The sequence below is a fragment of the Sparus aurata genome, chromosome 9 (genome assembly GCF_900880675.1).
Source record: "Sparus aurata chromosome 9, fSpaAur1.1, whole genome shotgun sequence".
NCBI classification, from domain to species: domain Eukaryota; kingdom Metazoa; phylum Chordata; class Actinopteri; order Spariformes; family Sparidae; genus Sparus; species Sparus aurata.
Window position 1 is genome coordinate 10,307,618 of NC_044195.1, and position 19,335 is coordinate 10,326,952.

The window sequence follows — 19,335 nt, forward strand, 5'->3', positions numbered from 1 at the left end:
TATGATAAAAAGCCACATCAGTCGACCCCTTAAGTAGATTACATCAACTATAAACTTCACATGCTGCCACATCGGATGAGATGAGTGGGAGATTAACAGCTAAACTCTAAAACTTCAAAGTGGAACTTTCTGAAATCAGCGTGTCATGGTCACAGTAACTGAATGTTAAAAATATCAAAGATTGCAACACTTCACATCATCAAGTCTCTGACTCATTCTATTCACTTTCCAATAAAACAAAGCATTAGCGTATTAGCATACTTTGCTGCATGTTTTACAGGTTAAAACTCCATGGAAAACTGTACTGTAAAATACTGTGTAGGCGACTGTGTATTTCCCTGGTGTTAAGAAAAGTAATTTAAGTTGATAATAAACACAATGCTAACCATGATGAAGTTTAATAAGGGCACTAACTCGCCCTGCCTGTGGATATTAAAGTTGGTACAATCCGTAACATCCAGCGCCTCCTAAAACATTCAGAAAGCAGGTTTATAGAGGATTTGGCTCATGTTCCATCATTATATGTCCATGTTTAACTGCTCTGTAACAATGATTTGGATTCACACAAGGCACTTTTATTGTCTGGTTGTGATCTGTTATTGTTTCAGTGTCTCTAAACCATTACACTATATTTTTAGAACAAATAAACTTTATTATAATTGTAGATCAACACTACAAAAACTGCACGCCGGACATTACAGGAGGATGTAATAGAGAACTCAATATTTATCAAGTGTAAAACGGCCATGTATAATGTGTGTGTCGGGCAATAGGCCAGCTCAACACATTCCTGCTTGTCCAAGTTTAGACCACTAGTGTCTCTTTCCAGGTCAAAAAAGCGGGCGGTGTGTTGCGGGAAAAAAAAATCCCACAACAATCACTCCTACACAAAAACAACAAGGGAGATTTATGTTGCGAGGCTGTTGCATCGATTAGTGACAAGCCACGGCAATGAGGCGTAAATGCCGCCTCACTGATACATGACTCACTCAGCGTGTCCTTTTGGACAGCTGAAATGTCACCCTCTCTCAGCGTGCTGAGCGCTGCACATTGAACTTGTCACTATCGAATAATCGCTCCCCGTCCATCTGTCTGCCCGTGCTGGATGCGGAAGGAAAACATATCAGACGCTTTTCTCTGCGCATCCAACCGTGAAGCCACACTCCAAACTTCTTGTCCTAATTACAAAATACAAGTGCCTCTTGTTTTTTTCTTTTCATGCTAACACACAAACTCAACTGCTGCGAATCTGCATGAGCACCAACATACTGTAATACAAGTACACTGCTGACTTGGTCTGCATCAGCAGCACAGACATCTGTGAACACAAAGGGAGGTTAAGGAAGAAAGACTTTTTTGCATATCAGTGGGGAAGAGAGCTTATAAAGGAACATTCTTCTTCTATGGTCTGTTAATCAGGTGTCTTAAACTAGGCCTCTATGTACTCAACAAGGGGATTTCATGGATTGGCTGCAGGCTGTGTGTATTCAGCAGCACTGAGGTGCTTCACCCTTTGAAATAGCAAAATAGTCAACAGAAATTTAGCTGACGACGCCGTTTGATGACGTTCCGTTTTGTTCTTCTAGGTTCAGCTCAGTGAGTGTTTTATATTCGACCAGTTCTGAGTAAGGATGCTCTGAGCTCCACAAAGGTACTTTAAGCAGCGGTTGCCGCGACAAGGGACGTAATGTAACTACCGACTCCATCCGACTGCTCATCCCTGTGTGTAATCAATCACAGTTGCTGTGAATTGACAGGAGAAAATGAAGCCATAGAGTCATTGTTCTTCAAAGGTCTGCAGTCAATTCCGTTATTGATCCATTTTCAAATGACAGAGGACCCCATATCATGTCATTGATCCAATCAATTTCTCAGAAATGTTATGAGAAGCAGCATATTATCCGTTTGCTTGGTTTCAATTCACCAGCATCACACTGAAGAGCAGCAGAGCAGTAATCATTCTGCTCTAGTTCTGTCTCACAACTCCCTCTTTACTTTCTTTTAATTACATACTGTGTGTGTGTGTATATCTCTATCTATCTATCTCTATCTCTATATCTATAAGAGAGAGAGAAAAGGTGCTTAAACCTTATTTCGGAGCAAAGTCACGGAACTTTTGAAGCTGTTTTTTCTGCTTTTTTGGAAATCGCAGTGATTCTACACATGCAGGTTTTCTGTGATCACTGAAAGTGAAGCTGTGGCTCTCTCCCCGTTCATTTAGATAGGAGCTTGGTCTTACAGAAATAACTGCCTGGGGCCGTTGCCAAGATGTCTGCTGAGTGGCAAGACTTTGGTTCAACTATTAAATAGTGGATTGGTTTTATTCACTCTGAATAAGCTTTGAATGTCTATTAAATGGGGCATATGATTGCGTTTGCAATTTGATGTTAAAGTGGGATGGGGTGAATAATTAAGACTTTTTCTCACATCTCTGGTCTTGTTTTCTATACTTCAGTCAATCATTTGTGTTGGCTGTGAAAGCATCAGAGTCATTTCTGAAATCTGGAACACATTTATAGCAAAAACAAAGTGGGATGAGGCCAGAAACTTGACTGCTCTGACAAGGTTATAAAAAGCCAACAGTTGAGGCAAATAATCACCTGTATACGAAGATAAATGCTAAAGAGAGCATAGATATCATGCATCATGATGATGATGACAGTTTGGCTAATCCTGTTGCTCATGTTTCTGATCTGTCTTGTATGTTACATAATTTCTGATAGGAACGTTGAATGACTGAATGAGGAATTATGATGATTACAAAAATTGAAAAAGCAAAAGACCCAAGTTGTGATAAACCCAAGTTATATCATTCTTAACTGTAAACCAACTGAATATCGGTTAAGAAGAATATGATTGTGTTTTTGTTAATATCGACTGTAATGAAGCTGCATTAAACATTCTTGTGGCAGTATCCCAGAAGGATGCATTAAAGGCAGAGTCTAATAAGGGACGAGGACACGAGGTGAAGACATCATCCACTGTGTAAACCATCCCCGCCTCCAAAGTCTCAAAAGTCAACTTAGCAAGTGTTGAGCTGTTGTGCGTGCCTAGAGAAGGTGGAGTTCACACCCTACATGATTGGGTTGCTACATTTGTTAAAGCGAGGCCCAAATGGTACCTCACAACCATTTTCCAATTGTCGTTTGCTGTTGCCTTCACCTCTTTTGTGGTTTTTGAATATTTAATTTTGATGGCGATAACCACGGCAAGGGTGAAAGTTACAAGGCATTTGTCAAATAGGTCGAGGAGGAGGTCCTCCCCCCGGTCTCCTTGATAAACAGCAGTTACTATGCTCAGATGAGGGCTTGAACATTTTTTTTTTTTTTTCTTCTTCTTTACTTTATCAATGGTGACATGTTGTTGTTTCTTTCTTGTGACATATGTACTTATTGTATGTTGCTTTGGACAAAAGTATCTGTTAATTGCCCTTAATGTAAATGTAAATTTATATTTGTGTTAGTGCCAGTTGTATTATGTATAAAATACATAATAGGATAACAGCTAGAAACTCCATTTCAATCAGTATATGCTCAACATTAAATTACTTTCATTTAGGTCAGGATCAGACTTGCTCATGGTATCTGTAGCATTATAGAGGCAGGTCAGTATATGTCTGTCGAGCAGCAGGAAGGATTTGGTCATACTGGCCAAATCCTTCAAATAAAAATGCAATTCTGAGATGAAACAGTGTTCTCATTACAGTGGCAACAGAGAGCTTTTGCAAACAGGAAGTTCTGGCCAGTGTGCCCCTTTAATGCTGCTATTGATTAGTATTTGGTGAAAAGACAAACAGCTCAGGACAAACCCTGTACACGGCTCCCGCTGTCACACAGCACAGAATGTGGAGTTTTAATTGTTTGCGTCTTCAAAGCTGGAGCTAAGCTTGTGTTTGTCTTTGGTAAATGAGGCGAGGGCAGCTAATAGACTGTGATCAACACCAGCCGGGTACAATACACTGGGGCTCGGCTTTATAAATAGAGAGGATTGCCAAGTAAACACATGCCCAGTTCTCAGATTTACTCCTGTTCAAATACAACTGCACACCTCCACCGTCCACTGGAGACAACGAGAGGGAAGAGATCTTAAACCTCTGTGTTTATATAACCTGCACAGATATGAGGGTCCCCTGCTGTGGCAGCGTGCGGGGGTTTCATCACAGGGATACTGATCCGAACATCACAGGTGAATGGTGAAGCTGTGCCAAAGTGCCTTAAGCTGTTGTGGTCGCTAGAAATTGGATCTAAAAAAATAAACATTTCTGACCGCTCTTAACGTCCTCACTTTTCTCTTAAAATACTATGTCGATATTTTTTTCCCATTAGTCGGACAAGGTCTCAACGGTTTGTGTTTCTTGGTGGCCATTATCAGACTTTAGATCAGCTTATGTTTGACTGACCATTGTCTCAGCCTGAGTCAAACATTTTTTAAAGTCTGTGGTAAAACTATTATTTCTTTACAAGATTAAAAATGATCTTTTATAACACACTGTGTTAATGCCACTGGTGTATTTTAGTGTTTACTTGCAGGGTGAAGGAATAAACAAAGCCGCGTCTGAGTTGTTGAAGTAGCAGCTGAAAGGAAACACTCACAGAAGTGTACAAACATTTTTAAAGTTCATCTGTAGAGTTTTTATGTCATCGAGAAATGTTACAAAGGATTGCCTCAGAAAATTGATGAAAAGCTTGTTGAGGACACGTCACAGTTTCGTACCATCTGACAGTGATTTTAAAAAAATTCCAAACTCGTGAGAGAGCAACATTGCCTCAGCACAATTGGAACAACGTGCGCTCCAAGCATCTCGATGAGACTTACAAATCAAAAATCAACAATATGATGTTTTTTCAAGGTCAGCGTTACTTAGACCTGATAAATGGTGGCTGAGCACTGCCAGACACACGCCCGAGTTTTTTTAGTTTGCGTGTGTGTGTGTAAGAGAGTGAGTCACACAATTACAGAGGTTTGGAAATACTGAGCCCTGCAGTCAGAGGGTATTAACAGGAGGAGCAAGAGTGGGAGTATGTCAGGACACGGGTCCTGAGGGGAAAGGAATGAGAGGGAGTAGAGATGATGGAGGACGAGGAGGAGCGTGTCCTGTTGTGATTGCGTGAACCTCCAACAACCCCAAATCTCCTTGTGGGCCGAAGATTTGATGAGACCGCGTGGGCTACGTGAAGTGGTCAAATTCCTGACTGACGCGCAGAGACAAATATTAGGAACAACGTGGATGAGTTGTAAATTCTGAGTCGGGAGTTCTTTAGGATACCAGTGTTTGATGGTCTTATCAGGCATTTTGAGCGTTCCACATGTGACTGCAACCACAGCTGCTTATTTTGAAAAAAAGTCTTATCTGACACAGCAAAGTCCAAAAATAGAGGAAACAATTGAAAAATGTCACAACATTTGACCATTTCAATCAGATTCACACAGTGTGCAGTCCATATTGTAGATAATGAAAACACAATGACAGGATAAACAAGCTCTATGAACTCAGGTTTCAAGATGCTCTGATATTATTTACACGTTGCTTGTTTATTGTTTTACCCGGAGTAATGTGAGATAATGGATATCAAATCCCACACTGATATCAAAATCCCCTCTATGAGCCCAGTACAGATGTACAGCAGTACCATGCTGTGTTTAGCTCGGCTGGGCGCACTGTAACACTGACTGTAAAGCCGAGAACATTTTGTAAGCAGGTTTTCTCCTCACAACGCCTCATGTGGACTTAAATATCTCTAATGGTGAGCTGTTCTTAAATGTCTGACTTTTCCTTTCATAATCTATGAACAACCAATAGTTACTGCGCACAGCTGGAATCACGCAGCAACTCAGACTGAAAATCTGGACGGACAGGACCACTAAAAGCTCCGGCTGATGTGTGAGGTGCTGTGAGTCGGGCGGTGCTTCTGTTTTGGCTCGTCTGTTTTTAACATGCCAGCCTGGTGACAAATGCTAAATGCTAAACAGTTCCATAATGTTTTTCTAAAAGATTTGAGGTGAGAAAAAGGCGACGCAGTGACAGAATCTTGATTTGTATTTGATCAGCACTGCCTGGTTCCTGGTTTTCATCAGTCTGGCGCGTTGGGCTGAACACTCATTAACTTCATGGCAGACTGAGACGCGTCTGTGCAATTCAGACACATCAACTGGTCCATCAACTCGCCGTGCCGTACACACCGTGCACCACGCAACATCCGTCAATGGATCCGGTGTGCCTGCATCTTTATGCGTGCGTCTGTCCGTATCTGAAGAAAACCTTCATACTTTTGGATCTATTCATGATTATTCTACACAACAGACTTTTATGCAAGTCTGGTGTAGCAGAGGCACAACAAACCGTTCTGTTATCATGATCTGGGGCCTGCCACTATGGAAATAAGTTATATTACATTGCAGTGTTTCTACCCTGTGTTCAACTTCAATCTAAGAACCTTGTTTGTGTTGTAGGCTATTTACAGCCTTTTTTTATAGTTCACTTCATCCGAGATGTGTTGCTTCTCCCATGTTGGAATACATTTCTGTTTGTCGTCATCTTACTTTGGTTTTGTGTACTTTTGGATAAGTGTGTTGTTGATAAGTGCATAGGTTGCACATGACAGTATACAATACAACCAAAAACCTGCACGCTAAAAAAGATGACTGAGTAAGACAGCTCCGAAAAGCTGTTCATTTTTTTTAAAGATATAATATGTCCAGACAAACACTTCTGCACACTGTTCAATTAACTTGCAATCAAGAATACATTTTAATACCAACGTTAAAATTTTTTGTCTGCCATTGGTCTTTTCCTACAGTATGCACCAGTCGATCCACAGATGCAATAGGTTAACTCTTTAAAGATATATTGTCTAACATTTCTGTCTAAAAACACTTGGTTTTGTTGAGTTATGTACTTGCATTGATGTTAAAAACCCCCCCAAAAATCTGTAGTAATATTCAAGGTAACCTCGTCACCTTGCGGGGGCAGCAGGCTTTCATTTCACATTCCAACAGCAAAAGACAACCATGACCCCACACTACTCGTGCCTTTTGTTTTGTTTTGATTGACGGACGAGAGTCTCTCCCTTCTTCCAGTATTTCCACACTAAGCTAGGCTAAACACATCCCAGCCCAAACATTATACTAGTCTAATTGCGCCCCCTTGAATAAAACCGGTGTTGTTACTCATCTTGAGCTCGAGGGATCCTCGTCACACCACTACAGCTCGGTGTATATGTGTGCATGCTTCTGAATGTGTGAGCGAGCAGCACTAACCTTGCGGTCTTCTTTGAAGAGCTCTGCCGCTGTGGTGAAGTGGGGGACGGAGCTTTTACAGTGAGGACACCCTGGAAGAGAAGAACACACAGATGGGACATTATTACACCATAAATATCTCGCTCCACGTCCTAAACAGCACCATATACAGGTACTAAGACGCACACATTCCAAAATACAAACAAGAATCACTTCCATACATCATTTACGCTCTCTGACATGTTCATAAAGCATGCAGTCCCTTCACAATCCTGCAGGTATTTAGAGGTTTACGCCACATTAGGGATGCTTCACTTGCACGTTATGAGAGACTGTAAATTTCTTTATTGCCGTCATAAACACAACCTCCCCCAACCCGCACGGCTCCATCAGCCATCCATATATAGGGAAGTCAATACTCGCACAAACACACCACTAGGTACCACAACTAGAGATCACATACACAGACAGCAGGTTCACTTTTAGTAGGCGGAGGCAAGATGATTCAACTGTACATGAGAAGTTGTCTGATGACTCTGTGAGGAGAGACATTTCCTGAGTTGAGCTTTGTTGAAATGAGAAGACGCTCACATGCTGCAGGGCAGCACTATCCCTTATTTAATGCACCAAAGTCGTCTGAGCAACACAACTCTTCATCAGAGTCAGATGAAGACTGCTGTTGCTGGAAACGTCATTATTTTTCTGCATTAAACGATTGGATATCGGAGCCGCGCAGTGTGCGACCTGTGTTTTCGTTTCAAGTTTTGCTCACTTTCCAACACAGCTCCACCCTTCTCGGTTTGGATGAGCGTGTTCAGTAATGTTTTTTCCAGCTACAGCTTGCACAGATTAGAAGGTTGCGCTGTTGCACTGCACTTGCAATCGAGTGCAATAACTGTGATGACGCCTTTGAATCTCTGTTTAAGTTTGACTTCCAGCAGACTTGTGTAATGTCAAGTACCCCCTTTTTTCCTGTTCATTACAATCAAGCTGTTGTTGCTGCTGCTGCGAATGGAAAAAGGTAAGAGGACCTCTGTTGTGCTGACGAATAGAAGACATAAAAAAAAGCCGCTTGCCAGTGGGTGACTGGATAAACTCTTTCATGCAGAAGGTAAGGGTTATGTGAGGGAGCGTGCTTGTGTGGACAGATTGTTTAGTATGTGGATAGCCAAACATTATAATGTGGATTTTGAACATGTCATTTTTAAAACTGTGGGCATTAACCTGCTGCTCTAGCAGCCTCCACTCTTCTAGTTTCAGGCTTTTTAGCATAACAGATTATTAAAGCTACAATACATCTTGGAAATGCAAGTTTAATCAAAATGTATGAAACAAAATATATTCAGCCGCCCATTGTTGACACCGGCCCTGTAATAATCGAGATCACCTAATTTGTTTTTGTAATTAAGAGCATCAACACAATGGTCGCACTTGTAAAAGGATTTCAAAGGCTACATGAGCGCTGACTGATGGCGACCACAGTAATAATTACAGATTTTTACGGTCGCGTACATGCCGACAAGCATCGCAAACGCACGATAAATCTACCTTCAACTTGATTATACACCAACTCGGGTGCCGTTCATTTGCCTTCCTTTTCAGAGATGCCTCCCTGACTCTGCATTCAGCGGCGCTCAGAAATCCATTTCCTGCTGAAGTACCCTTTTAGCTGCAACAATAAGTGGCCTTTAAAAGTTCTTTCGCAATTCTGACACTGGTTTATCAAAAACACAGCAGTGTGACTTCTGCCACGTTTTGCCCTCACAAGAAGAGAGCAGGTGGGGTCACTGTTCCAGCTCAAAGATTTTGTAAGAGTGGAAATTTGAGCAGATAAATGAGGGTAGGGGGCAGGTAGTGTCACACAGCACTCTAAGTACCGGATATTTCAGTTTTCACTTACAAATCGTCTGCCATCCAAGCTGCTTAAAAGCAGCTAAAAAGGCAGGTCTGCAGTTGATAATGAGACCGGCACTATCATTTTTTCTTCTGCACAGACATCTTCAAGAGCTCTTTTCAGAGTTACTGAGAGACGGACAGGAAGGTGGAGAGAAAAGAAGACGGATGAATGCAAGGCTGTCAGATGTAGATGTACTTTAACAGCTTTGAATCTTCTGTCTTTTCATCATCGCTTATAATAACTGCGCATACACAGAAGTTAGCAAAGAAATATAGAAACAGCTTACCATAAAACACAACAAAGTCTTTTGTTTGGAACTGAGCAACACTACTTATTCTGACAGCTACAATTGATTACTTAGGAGATTAGACACGAAATTAAAGAAAGATATATTTTTCCTCCTCTTGCTGTTGCTGGATAAGTGCTGTTTATCCATCTAGACTCTTTTTTGGCGTGAGTTGTTGAGTTTTGGAGATATCGGCTACAGAGATGTCTCCCTTCTCTTAAATACAACAGAACTAGATGGCACTCAGGATATCAGCAGTGTCTCTTTTCCAGATTCTTTGATGTGACTAGTTTCATGTGGTAACCATTTTCTTTTTACCAAACGAAACGCAGCATTTGCTCATGGACGACAGGCCAGCTAACTATGTTAGCTAACTAACATTACAGCTCAGCTGAGGAGGACTCGGTTAAGGTTTACAGCCTGCTGTCATGAGCACAAGTCTTTTGTGAATGCACATATCCTTCAACACAGCGAGAAGCAGAAAATAGTTCCTGCATAAACTGCTCACAATGAGGTCTGTAGGTTGTCTTAAGTGACCGGGTCATAATTTCTAGAGGGAAACATTGCTGATGAGTTTTTCAAAAGAAATTTTTGGGCGCATGGAACACCACGAGCCCAGTGCCCTGTAGTTCCATTATACTGAAGAGAAGGCAGACATATCTATGGTCGATATCTCCAAAACTCTGCAACTCACACAAAACTATATAGACAGATAAACAGCACTACAGCTAAGAGGAACTGCTTCCTTTAACGCTTCATGTAGACAAAGGGACTATCAACTCAATATTCCCTGAGGTCAGTAAAGAGCTGGCAGACAGAAAAGATGTGATGGTATGTCGTTTTATTTTAGGTTCAACAGAGCAGATTTGAGTTAAAAACCCACACATTGGTTTAAAAACTGTTCTGTCTGAAGTATCTCCAGCCTCGATGACTTAGCAGCCAGCTGTAACTAATCAAATGCTCTATTTAACACGAGCTCCCTCACTGATAAGGCACCAGTGAGTGGGGTGCAGATGGGCTTGGCGAGGTGGGAGGGCAGCAGGTTGTTGCAGCTTGTCATGCGCATCTGGAGTGTCTCTTTGTAGAGGGGGAGGCACCAAAGGGCCCAGCAGAGGCAGCAGCTTGACCACTGTGCCCCTGCTGGCTTTGAAGCTCTCATCAGACACAGAGGACAAAGAAGCAGGGACAGAGATGCATGTGTGTCTCTACCAGTGCACTGATGATTAAACAAGGGAGTCACTCTGTATTCCTTCAGCATCTATGTTGTGTTTGAGAGGTCAGATGAAGAGTGTCATAACACTGACCTCCCTGCATTTTTAGAATAAATCATTTTCAAAGACGAGTTCAATAACAGAGAAACTGTCACCTCTCTCTTTGTGGAGGTCTAGCTTAACAGAGAACCAGAAGTCCGACCTCAAGCGGCTCGATGTGTCCAGACAGAGAACAGGTTTCACTCCACTAAATCTCTCTATCATTTGTGCTTACTTCCTACAAACTCTGAATCAAATATATCTAACATATCTGTCTTGTTATTTTTTTGAAGGTTTACATGCATTTACATATTCAGCGTTCTTTTGGAGTTGTGTTTGTACACCTGGGAGTCGTAGCTAGTCATTATTTTTGTCTGCCTACTGTATGCCGCTGAGAAGGTAATGTAAAGTTGCTTTATCAGAGCTTGTCTGTTTAAAAAAAACAACCGCTGGAAACTGTGAGGATGCTGAACACACGCCATTAAGCCACGACAATGAGCTAAAAGAGGTTTCAGAGATCGGAGCTGCACAGTTGGTGATACCTTCCTTGTGGCCTCATTTATTAAAGAAAAGCGTTTTATATTACCTGTAATCATTCGATTCACTTATGTTGCATCAGTGCTGTCAGTGAAGTGAGCTGTCAGGTTGTAATCTAAACTGTCAGCTGTTGCAGAGACAATGGACGAAGACACAACTGGTAGACAGGTCAGACTATGACGGCTCATATTCTGTCAACATAGAGGTCATTTAGCTCCAAACATTCCCTTTTCATTTAGCTTTTTCTCAGGACTCAACTCTAAATCTACATTGTATGATCCCTGAAACATGAGGTGGAATGGTGATTTGTTCTCTTTTTTTAACCTGCACAAATCTATTCTCAGTCATCTGAATCAGGCCTCAGTCTCCCTGTGGCTTAGGCGGGGTTTATATACTGCCGTTGAGGAGCTTTACGGCCGGAGTTACGTATGCGCCCTGGTATAAACCCAGGATATGATCACACCAAGTCCAGCAGGGCTGTGATCATACTCGGTTGCAGCAACTTCGCACACACTTAAAATCTGGATCAAAACAGTCAATCGTATGAAATTCAACAGGTAATGAAACGTGTCCAGAGCCAATGACAGAGCAGCCTCTCATGGTTAATTCCATAATTGGAACTATTTAATTATCAGGTGTTAGAGATTATATGAATGAGTGTTAGGTCTTACAGGGAGCGTAGAACATGACCAGGGCATGCTTTTTCTTCTTCAGCGCCTCTCGAAAATCCTCCGATCCAAGATGGCTGACGCTGGAGGGTTTGTCCTCCCAAGACTGCTCCGGCGGAGGAGGCGCCTGGGGACTGCAGAGATGAAAGAGAACAAGGCAGTATTTACTATTGATGCTACAAGGAGGGAGAAACACTGCTTTATTTCATTTTAAGTGGGAAAAAAAGAGTATGCATGCTTGCAGTTACCCCGCTGTTTTCAAAAAGAAAAAAAATGCTAATATTTAAACACTAGTGATATAACTGAACACTCAAAGAGCGAGGTTTTGTTTCAGCTTTGCAAATCAATACTTCATTTCACCCATTTTGTTTTACAAGGTTACAGATAAGGAAAGCGAATCATGCAGGCAGAAGCTAGAATGTTTCCGCTCAGGACTACACGAGTCTGAATATGTCATCTTTGCCTAGGAAGTTAAAATATCATCAGACGGCCTGTTAAGTGTGTGTGACTCACTTGTGCATGAACTCGATGATCTTCTCTTTGCTTCGAAGCTGCGGCAGCGTGAACTTGTCCTCACCTTTCTCGAAATACTTAAGGGTCGGGAAGCCTGAGATCTTGAAGCGATCCCCCACAGACTTGTGCACTGTTGAATCCACTGCTGCCAACACACCGGGGCTCTGTTGAGAAACAGCCACAGCAAACCTTAATTCATGTTGGTGAAATAATAAAACAATACAGCTGCAGAGTTAGACCTTAGATTATTTCGTAGTAGTTAGTGTCAACTGGTAACATGTAACAGGTTAGTCCAAGTTCAACCATTTTGAAGGGGCACACACTGTGTATATAAAGGGCTGCATTTGTATCACTAGCAGAGAAGCAAGGAGGAGAAAATAAATGATGTGCTGGGTCTTAAGGGCTCAGGGTGAAAGAGGCTCCAGTCCATCCATATTAGATAATGGCCCGGCTTTTCCCATTGACCTCCAGCGCCGGGCAGAGAGCCACAAGGAGAAGGTCCAAGAGTCGGGCCGGGGGGACGCTCACGAATGAGATAATTGCTACAGTCACCAGGCTGGACTTTTATAGGCCCTGCCCCTGGCTGGGGAGTGTTAGATTACCACTGAGGACAGAATGGCGGAGAGGAGAGGAAACGAGAGGAACACACCCCACTAATCAAAAACACATCGAGAGCCGGGCTGCAGGACAGACCGACCAGCGCGTCGGCTGCATCGAGGCCAAGAGAAGGGATTATTATGATGTGTTAATGAGGCGCTGCTACACCCGTGTAGTTGTGTATGTTCATCAGAGTGTGAGGTACAACAAATGAACAAGACACGCAGGCCTGTGGAGATGCATGCTGTGCACATGTAAACACAAGCAAAGGTCAAGAAACTTACGTCTGCGCCCTTGTTGAGTATCTCTGCAGCTTCATCATACTCTGGCTTCATCTTCTTGCAGTGTCCACACCCTGCAGGATTCAATTCACGCATGAGACCAACGACAAGGCAGATTTCTGATACATGAGACTCAAAAAACACTGATAACCACCATCACTTTTTCAATTCTCATTTAAAACCCCGACCTAAATAAACATCAGTGGTGATAAACTGGCTATTACATGTCGGGGAAAAAAATATCTTACAGTTTTAAAGGTGCAGAGTAACTGAAAAACACCATGAATACAATGGTAGATGTTAAACAGTGCGCTCCATCATTCTATATAAAGAAACTAGACATGAAAACACAAATACAGCACACTAACATTACAGGTGTCGCATGCAGGATATGGACAGATTTCAGAAGCAGCCCCAAAAATATTGCTGGCAGCATAAATGCTAACTGCTGCTCCCTACACTCTTTGCTGCATGTATTTCCGCTGCCTTTAGCAAACTAGCTCAGTTAGCCATGGAGCTAGTGGCCATATCAGCTGACTGCAGTCCGCCTGGACTGCGACCTCAGATCACAGGTGGAATCACCACGGGCAAGGATGAGCCGGAATATTTTCACATCCTTCTCTGTGAACTGAGGATTCATTTGGACCAAAGCAGAGGTGACTGTGGAAAGACAAACCATCACTGTTCTGGTGACTTCGATTCAGTTTCTGTCCAGTTGACCAGAAACTTGAATTCAGACGGTGTGCTCGTGTATTTTTCTGTTTAGTAAGGAAAACAGGCGTCAAAATATTTCCTTCTTGACATTTTGCAAGATAGGTTTACTTATTTCGACTCAATCTCTTGAATCTCGATCTTCAATACATCAATACCAACGCATCTGTGATAAGCCAATCAGACGATAGTGTCAGCCCTTTATCGGGTGAGTGAATCAGCTCTCAATCTTGCAGAACTATAAAAAAAGAAATACATGTATGTGTTCCTCTGGAAATTACTTCCATGCAACCACGGCTGAGGGCCCTCATGGTGCAATCTTTGCTCCACATTACACCCTCAGAGCTGTCTTGTTGAATTTGTTGTAATTCTCTGGTGTCTTGCTGCTTCACCCTGGTCTGTCAGTGGGTTTATGGCTGCCATGCTGAGGGTGAAACTTTAAATGAGATGACAAGAGTCTCTCATGTTTACCAGGAGACCTGAGTCATGTCTGATTACTTCCTACATGTTTCACTCTCAGTCATGGTGTGTGTGTGTGTGTGTGTGTGTGTATTTTTGAGTGAGCATGTTAAAGACAAACTGCATGAGACTTAGAGGTGGGTGTGAGGGAGTGTAGTGTAAGAAAAATAGCTAGAGTCATAATGATGTGGTTGAAACCAACCCGTATCATATGGTTCATGATAAAACCAACATAATTTACAGTTTTATCATTTTTTATATGTTAATGTTATTACATCATGACTGCAGTATGTTTGGCACTGACAAGCACTGCAGACAGAGACACTGCTGATGACTCTGCTGTGGAGGAGTTAGTTCCAGAAAACAATGAAGCGACTCCGATAGTGAGAAAATGCTGTGATTATAAAAATATCTGTAATCTGACCTAAAAAAAAATACTCAGATCTATAACAAACCGTGATGCTATGGAAGCAGTACGAGTCTGTCACAAACAAAAAAAGGGGGCAATACAAACAAAAAACACTGTTCACTTTCTCAAAGCAGAAACACTTGCTTGAGGAAGAAATGAAAGAGAAATGTTGGAAGACCAGCTCCACTGGCACGACCCAGCACAACCAAATCGTCTGTAATTTTACTCTTTGAAAGAAAAAGGGCGACAGTAGAAAGAAATCTTCAAAGTGATCATGTTATGTTTGGTTAAAGATATGATGGCAGTCTGCAACACACAGCCTGTGTACAGTCAGTTCTGTGGGTTGCCTAGCCAACAGTTCGGAAGGCTGTAGTCTTAGATAGCCAGACCTACAGCATCTCCCCAGCATCTCCCAGCACTGCAAAATAGATCTGGCTGCACCAATTCTTATTCTGGTCAAGGGGGAAGATGCTGTGGCTGTCTGCAATTCTTTAAACCAATCATAATCGTCTTGAGTGGAGCTAAATGCTGGATGCAGCGTCGGTGCCTCTGCCTGCAGAGTACTGTCAGAGGGACCTGCGGTGAAGTGAGCCTTAGGATTTTAAATGGCACACCGTGTTCAGGTTTGTGTTATTAATGACCAAATTGGTGTCAGCAAAAAAAAAATGATTTAGACGCCCAATGACAGGCCTGTGCCATCAGTCTACATCCTGTGAGTTATAGTAGTACGGCTGGGGTGGAGACGCACGCACAAAGGAAAACACCATGTTTCTGGTCGGAAGGAGAAAGACAACTTCTTTTAAACATGATGAAAAACTTGGATATAACAGGTTTTTGTACATGTGTAAATATCGCAATGCCAACCTTTTCAGGAAGGAATGTCAGAGGGAGCCTGTGCTCATTAGTCAGAGTATTCATGGCTGCACGTAAACAGGTATACCAGAGGAATTTTCATTTGCGTTAAGCATGTAGTAGGAACATCGCCTTTTTGTGAATATGGGAAAAAAACTGGAGTAGACTATGAACTCAATGAGCTGTACAGCATTAATCTCTCCTATGTTTAAAAAAAATGGCTAAAAAATCTAAACTTGAGCGCAGACATTCATAGAGAATTTCTTTACTTCACCAAACTTCACCATCAGCCAAACGCTGTTTATCTCTGTCCTTTGATTAAGAAGCAGGGCAGCATGAGCGATGTCGCGTTGGTCTATAACCACTATAACAGCAGTGTCTGTACGCGTGTGTGTTTACAACTTTTCAACAAATCTGTTAGAGCTGCGGCCATCATGAATAAGCTTCCTGTTTGGTGCCGAGGTGTGCTTAATATTGCAGGAGCAGCGAGAAAACTGGCAGACACTTTATTTTTGGATTTAAAAAGGACTTTCAGATACATAACACAATATTAGTCTCACGCAGAGTACAACATGTTTTGTTTTAAGACATAATGAATATGCCGTTTGATCAGGGATGAGCAGTGTGTGTGTGTGTGCGTGCGTGCGTGTGCGCTCACAGTGCTGCTGTGCGCAGATGCATGAAACAAACTTGGTACATTTCCAAACCTGGTAAATTGCCCTTGTCAAAACAGTTCAGGAATTCCTTTCTTCAATATACAATGCAGCACTGGCGCAGGCTATAAATCAAGGGTGATATGACTTGTGTAAAAAAAAAGCTGCTTCTTATTCAACTCAGTCACTGTAGTGTGTGATCATCAGATTGTGTTAAGGCTTACCGGACTAACAGAGGGAAAGGACTTTGTCTGACCCTTCAAACTGATGAGTAAGAGACAAAACCAAATATCTGTCCTGTCCTCTGCTATGCATCAGCACTGCTCCGCATTCAGAACAAGTGGTGCATGAGGGCCAGTGTATGTGTGTTCGTCTATATGTGTGTGTGTATGTAGGGGAGGCTTACAGAAACACACTGAAATATTGCTGAATCAGGCTGAGTGTGGGGCTGAAGAGCTCAGAGTCAGGGAAAGGAACAAACCACACATCACTGTAGCTGTAATAAAAACAGATACAAGCTAAAGTGAAAAGGTGGGTGAGTTGCCACTGCTTCACGGCAAATGTTAGATGTTAGAGAAGATGATCTTACAACACCCTGAGTCCACTGCAGCAGTAACTTGAGCCTGTGGCTACTTGCTGAGTGGACGGTCAGGAGAGATGTCAAAAACAGCCCCCTGATGCACCAGCTGCAGCCCAAACACAAAGACTGAGGGTTCAAACACGGTCGTTAACAGCCTAATCTGCCGGAACAACATTCTTCATCCAATATTTATCTATGCATTCTTCAAACACTGGCAGAGGGGAACTTTTGTTTTGGTCTGGGAAACAATCAGGCTGTGGGAAACAGCGTTCTGTTGGAGGTTTAGTCGCTGTACAGAACTGGACGCAAACAACCCCCACTGAGCGCTGTTCAGAGGACGGTGAGAACGCTGCGCTGAGAGGTGGACAGAAATGCAAGCTGATGGTGGTGGTTGGGAGACCATTAATCTCACTCTGACAGCAGGGCCATTAAGAAACTGCATTGAAGCAGCAACACCGGGCATCTGTGTGTGTGTTTGTGTGTGTGTGTGTGCATGTGTGTGCGTGTGTGAGAAAGAGATATGCGGTGTAATTGTGTGCAATAAATGTTTGTGTCATGATGTGAAAAATTTGTTTGATGTGTCACTGGTGTACTGTGTGTGTGTGTGTGTGTGTGTGTGTGTGTGTGTGTGTGTGTGTGTGTGTGTGTGTGTGTGTGTGTGTGTGCGTGCGTGCGTGTGTGTGTCTGTGTGGAAGAGAGCTGGAAGAGTTGATGCCACTGGTTTCTAAGCTGCCTGTCCTTGATTTGCGTGTGTGGGTGACAGGCTGCTGTCCACAGGGTGGGTCAAGTGCAGGACAAGCATCTGTGAAGCTGGGACACCACATGAGGACAGGGCGGACTGGTCTGCTCTCTGTACTGTTCAAACAGACGTACACCCAAACAGTTTTCTGTACATTCAGCATAAAGATGATGCTGAAAGGAAAGGCAGTTACTGAGTCATCTTTTCTGCCCTAAATAACTACACCAGTTAATGAGACTACATTATCTCTGCAAGTTTGCTCGGTTATGTTTGGTGATTTATTTCCTCTACAGTGAGTCTATTTTATTTAAAATTAGACCCTTAGCAAAGTCAAAAAGCCAGTGAGGTTGGTGCTTTTGTTTTGACACAGAGATCAGTGAAGATGGTTTGGTTTCCAGAGGTTAGGACTCTTAGAAACAAGAATGAAACCAGTGTCATTAAGACTTTCCACAGGAAATCCGGCAAAGCTGTTCACTGATATCATACATGTACATAACACGTGGTGATAATTTGCATTAACCAATGGTGTCTTACAGTATATGCCCATTTTTATATATACGTATCTACTGACGTCTGCACATCCACCCATCAACTTTGTTGTATGTCTTCAAGTTATATGTCTTTTTCATTTTTTGTTGCTCCCTGTTATAAAACAAAGCCTAAAGGTGTAATAAAAGTGGTCAAAAACTAGCATGACATTTCTATATTTGCAACAAAGCATTAAACCTCTACGTGTACGCATCAGAACTCTGCCACATAACAGTGCATTAAAGCGCTTAAATTTAAAGCACATTCATGTGACAGTAATCAGGAAAATTCAATGGTGACATCATACATGCAGAAAAATGGTGGACAAAAGTAAATGTTCGGGTAAAGAAACACTATATTAGGTTACTAGTTGCTGTCCATGTAGGTTGAGGTAGACTGGCTGAGAAGCTATGTATTAGCATTAACCCTAACTCATGAAATGGGACCACTGTAGGAGAGCGTGAATGCACTATTAGACACACATGTTGCAACTAAACAACTTGAAAGGGATATTTTTTGGTGCCACTAACACCTCAACAGGCCCGGGGGCATTCACACATTGCAGTTTACTAAAAGCCCTGAAGCAACAGGTCGATGGTGCGTTTTTTGGCTGATTTGCACGTAGAATCTGCAACGGAAATAAGTCTGATTGGCAAATGATGATGAAAGTGTATCAGTGCAGAAAAAAGAAGCAGAAGAAGGGAAAGCCTCTTCAGCCCGTCACTGTAGCATCCACAATTTTACCCACCCAGCTTGTCTCTCCTTATTTATCACCTCTGCCATTCTCAACGTTTTAATCAGACATTCAATAAGTCCCGATTAGAATTGGCTGTAGTGCATGTACGAGCTTGTCGGCCTTTGGCTGTAGTCTTTGCGGTGTGGTCAAGTGCAGCTTCTTGGCCGAGACATGGGTGATGTGTAGTGACGCAACAGTCGGCACAGCAAGTACTTTGACTTCAGTATTGAGTTCAACACTGAGATAGCTGTGTGATGACTGGGATCAGGGGAAACAACCTGGCTCCAAAGACACATTCCAACAGCTCCTGAGCTGCCTGATTTGTTTATAACTAAAAATAAATCAAGATTTGTAGTCAGGTACACACTGAAGCTAATTCTTGAACAAAAGCTGGTTCAAGAGG

General features: G+C 42.4%; 1 protein-coding gene across 1 annotated transcript in view; it reads right to left on the reverse strand.

Annotated features, from left to right (window-relative positions):
- Window positions 1–19,335, reverse strand: part of pdia5 (protein disulfide isomerase family A, member 5) — a 67,565-nt gene that overhangs the window by 4,710 nt on the left and 43,520 nt on the right. Inside the window, exons 12-15 of the mRNA XM_030429000.1 lie at window positions 13,269–13,339; window positions 12,388–12,551; window positions 11,878–12,008; window positions 7,258–7,328 (exon numbers count right to left, since the gene is read on the reverse strand). Of these exons, the coding sequence (XP_030284860.1) occupies window positions 7,258–7,328; window positions 11,878–12,008; window positions 12,388–12,551; window positions 13,269–13,339 (437 nt within the window). The remainder of the gene's footprint in view (window positions 1–7,257; window positions 7,329–11,877; window positions 12,009–12,387; window positions 12,552–13,268; window positions 13,340–19,335) is intronic.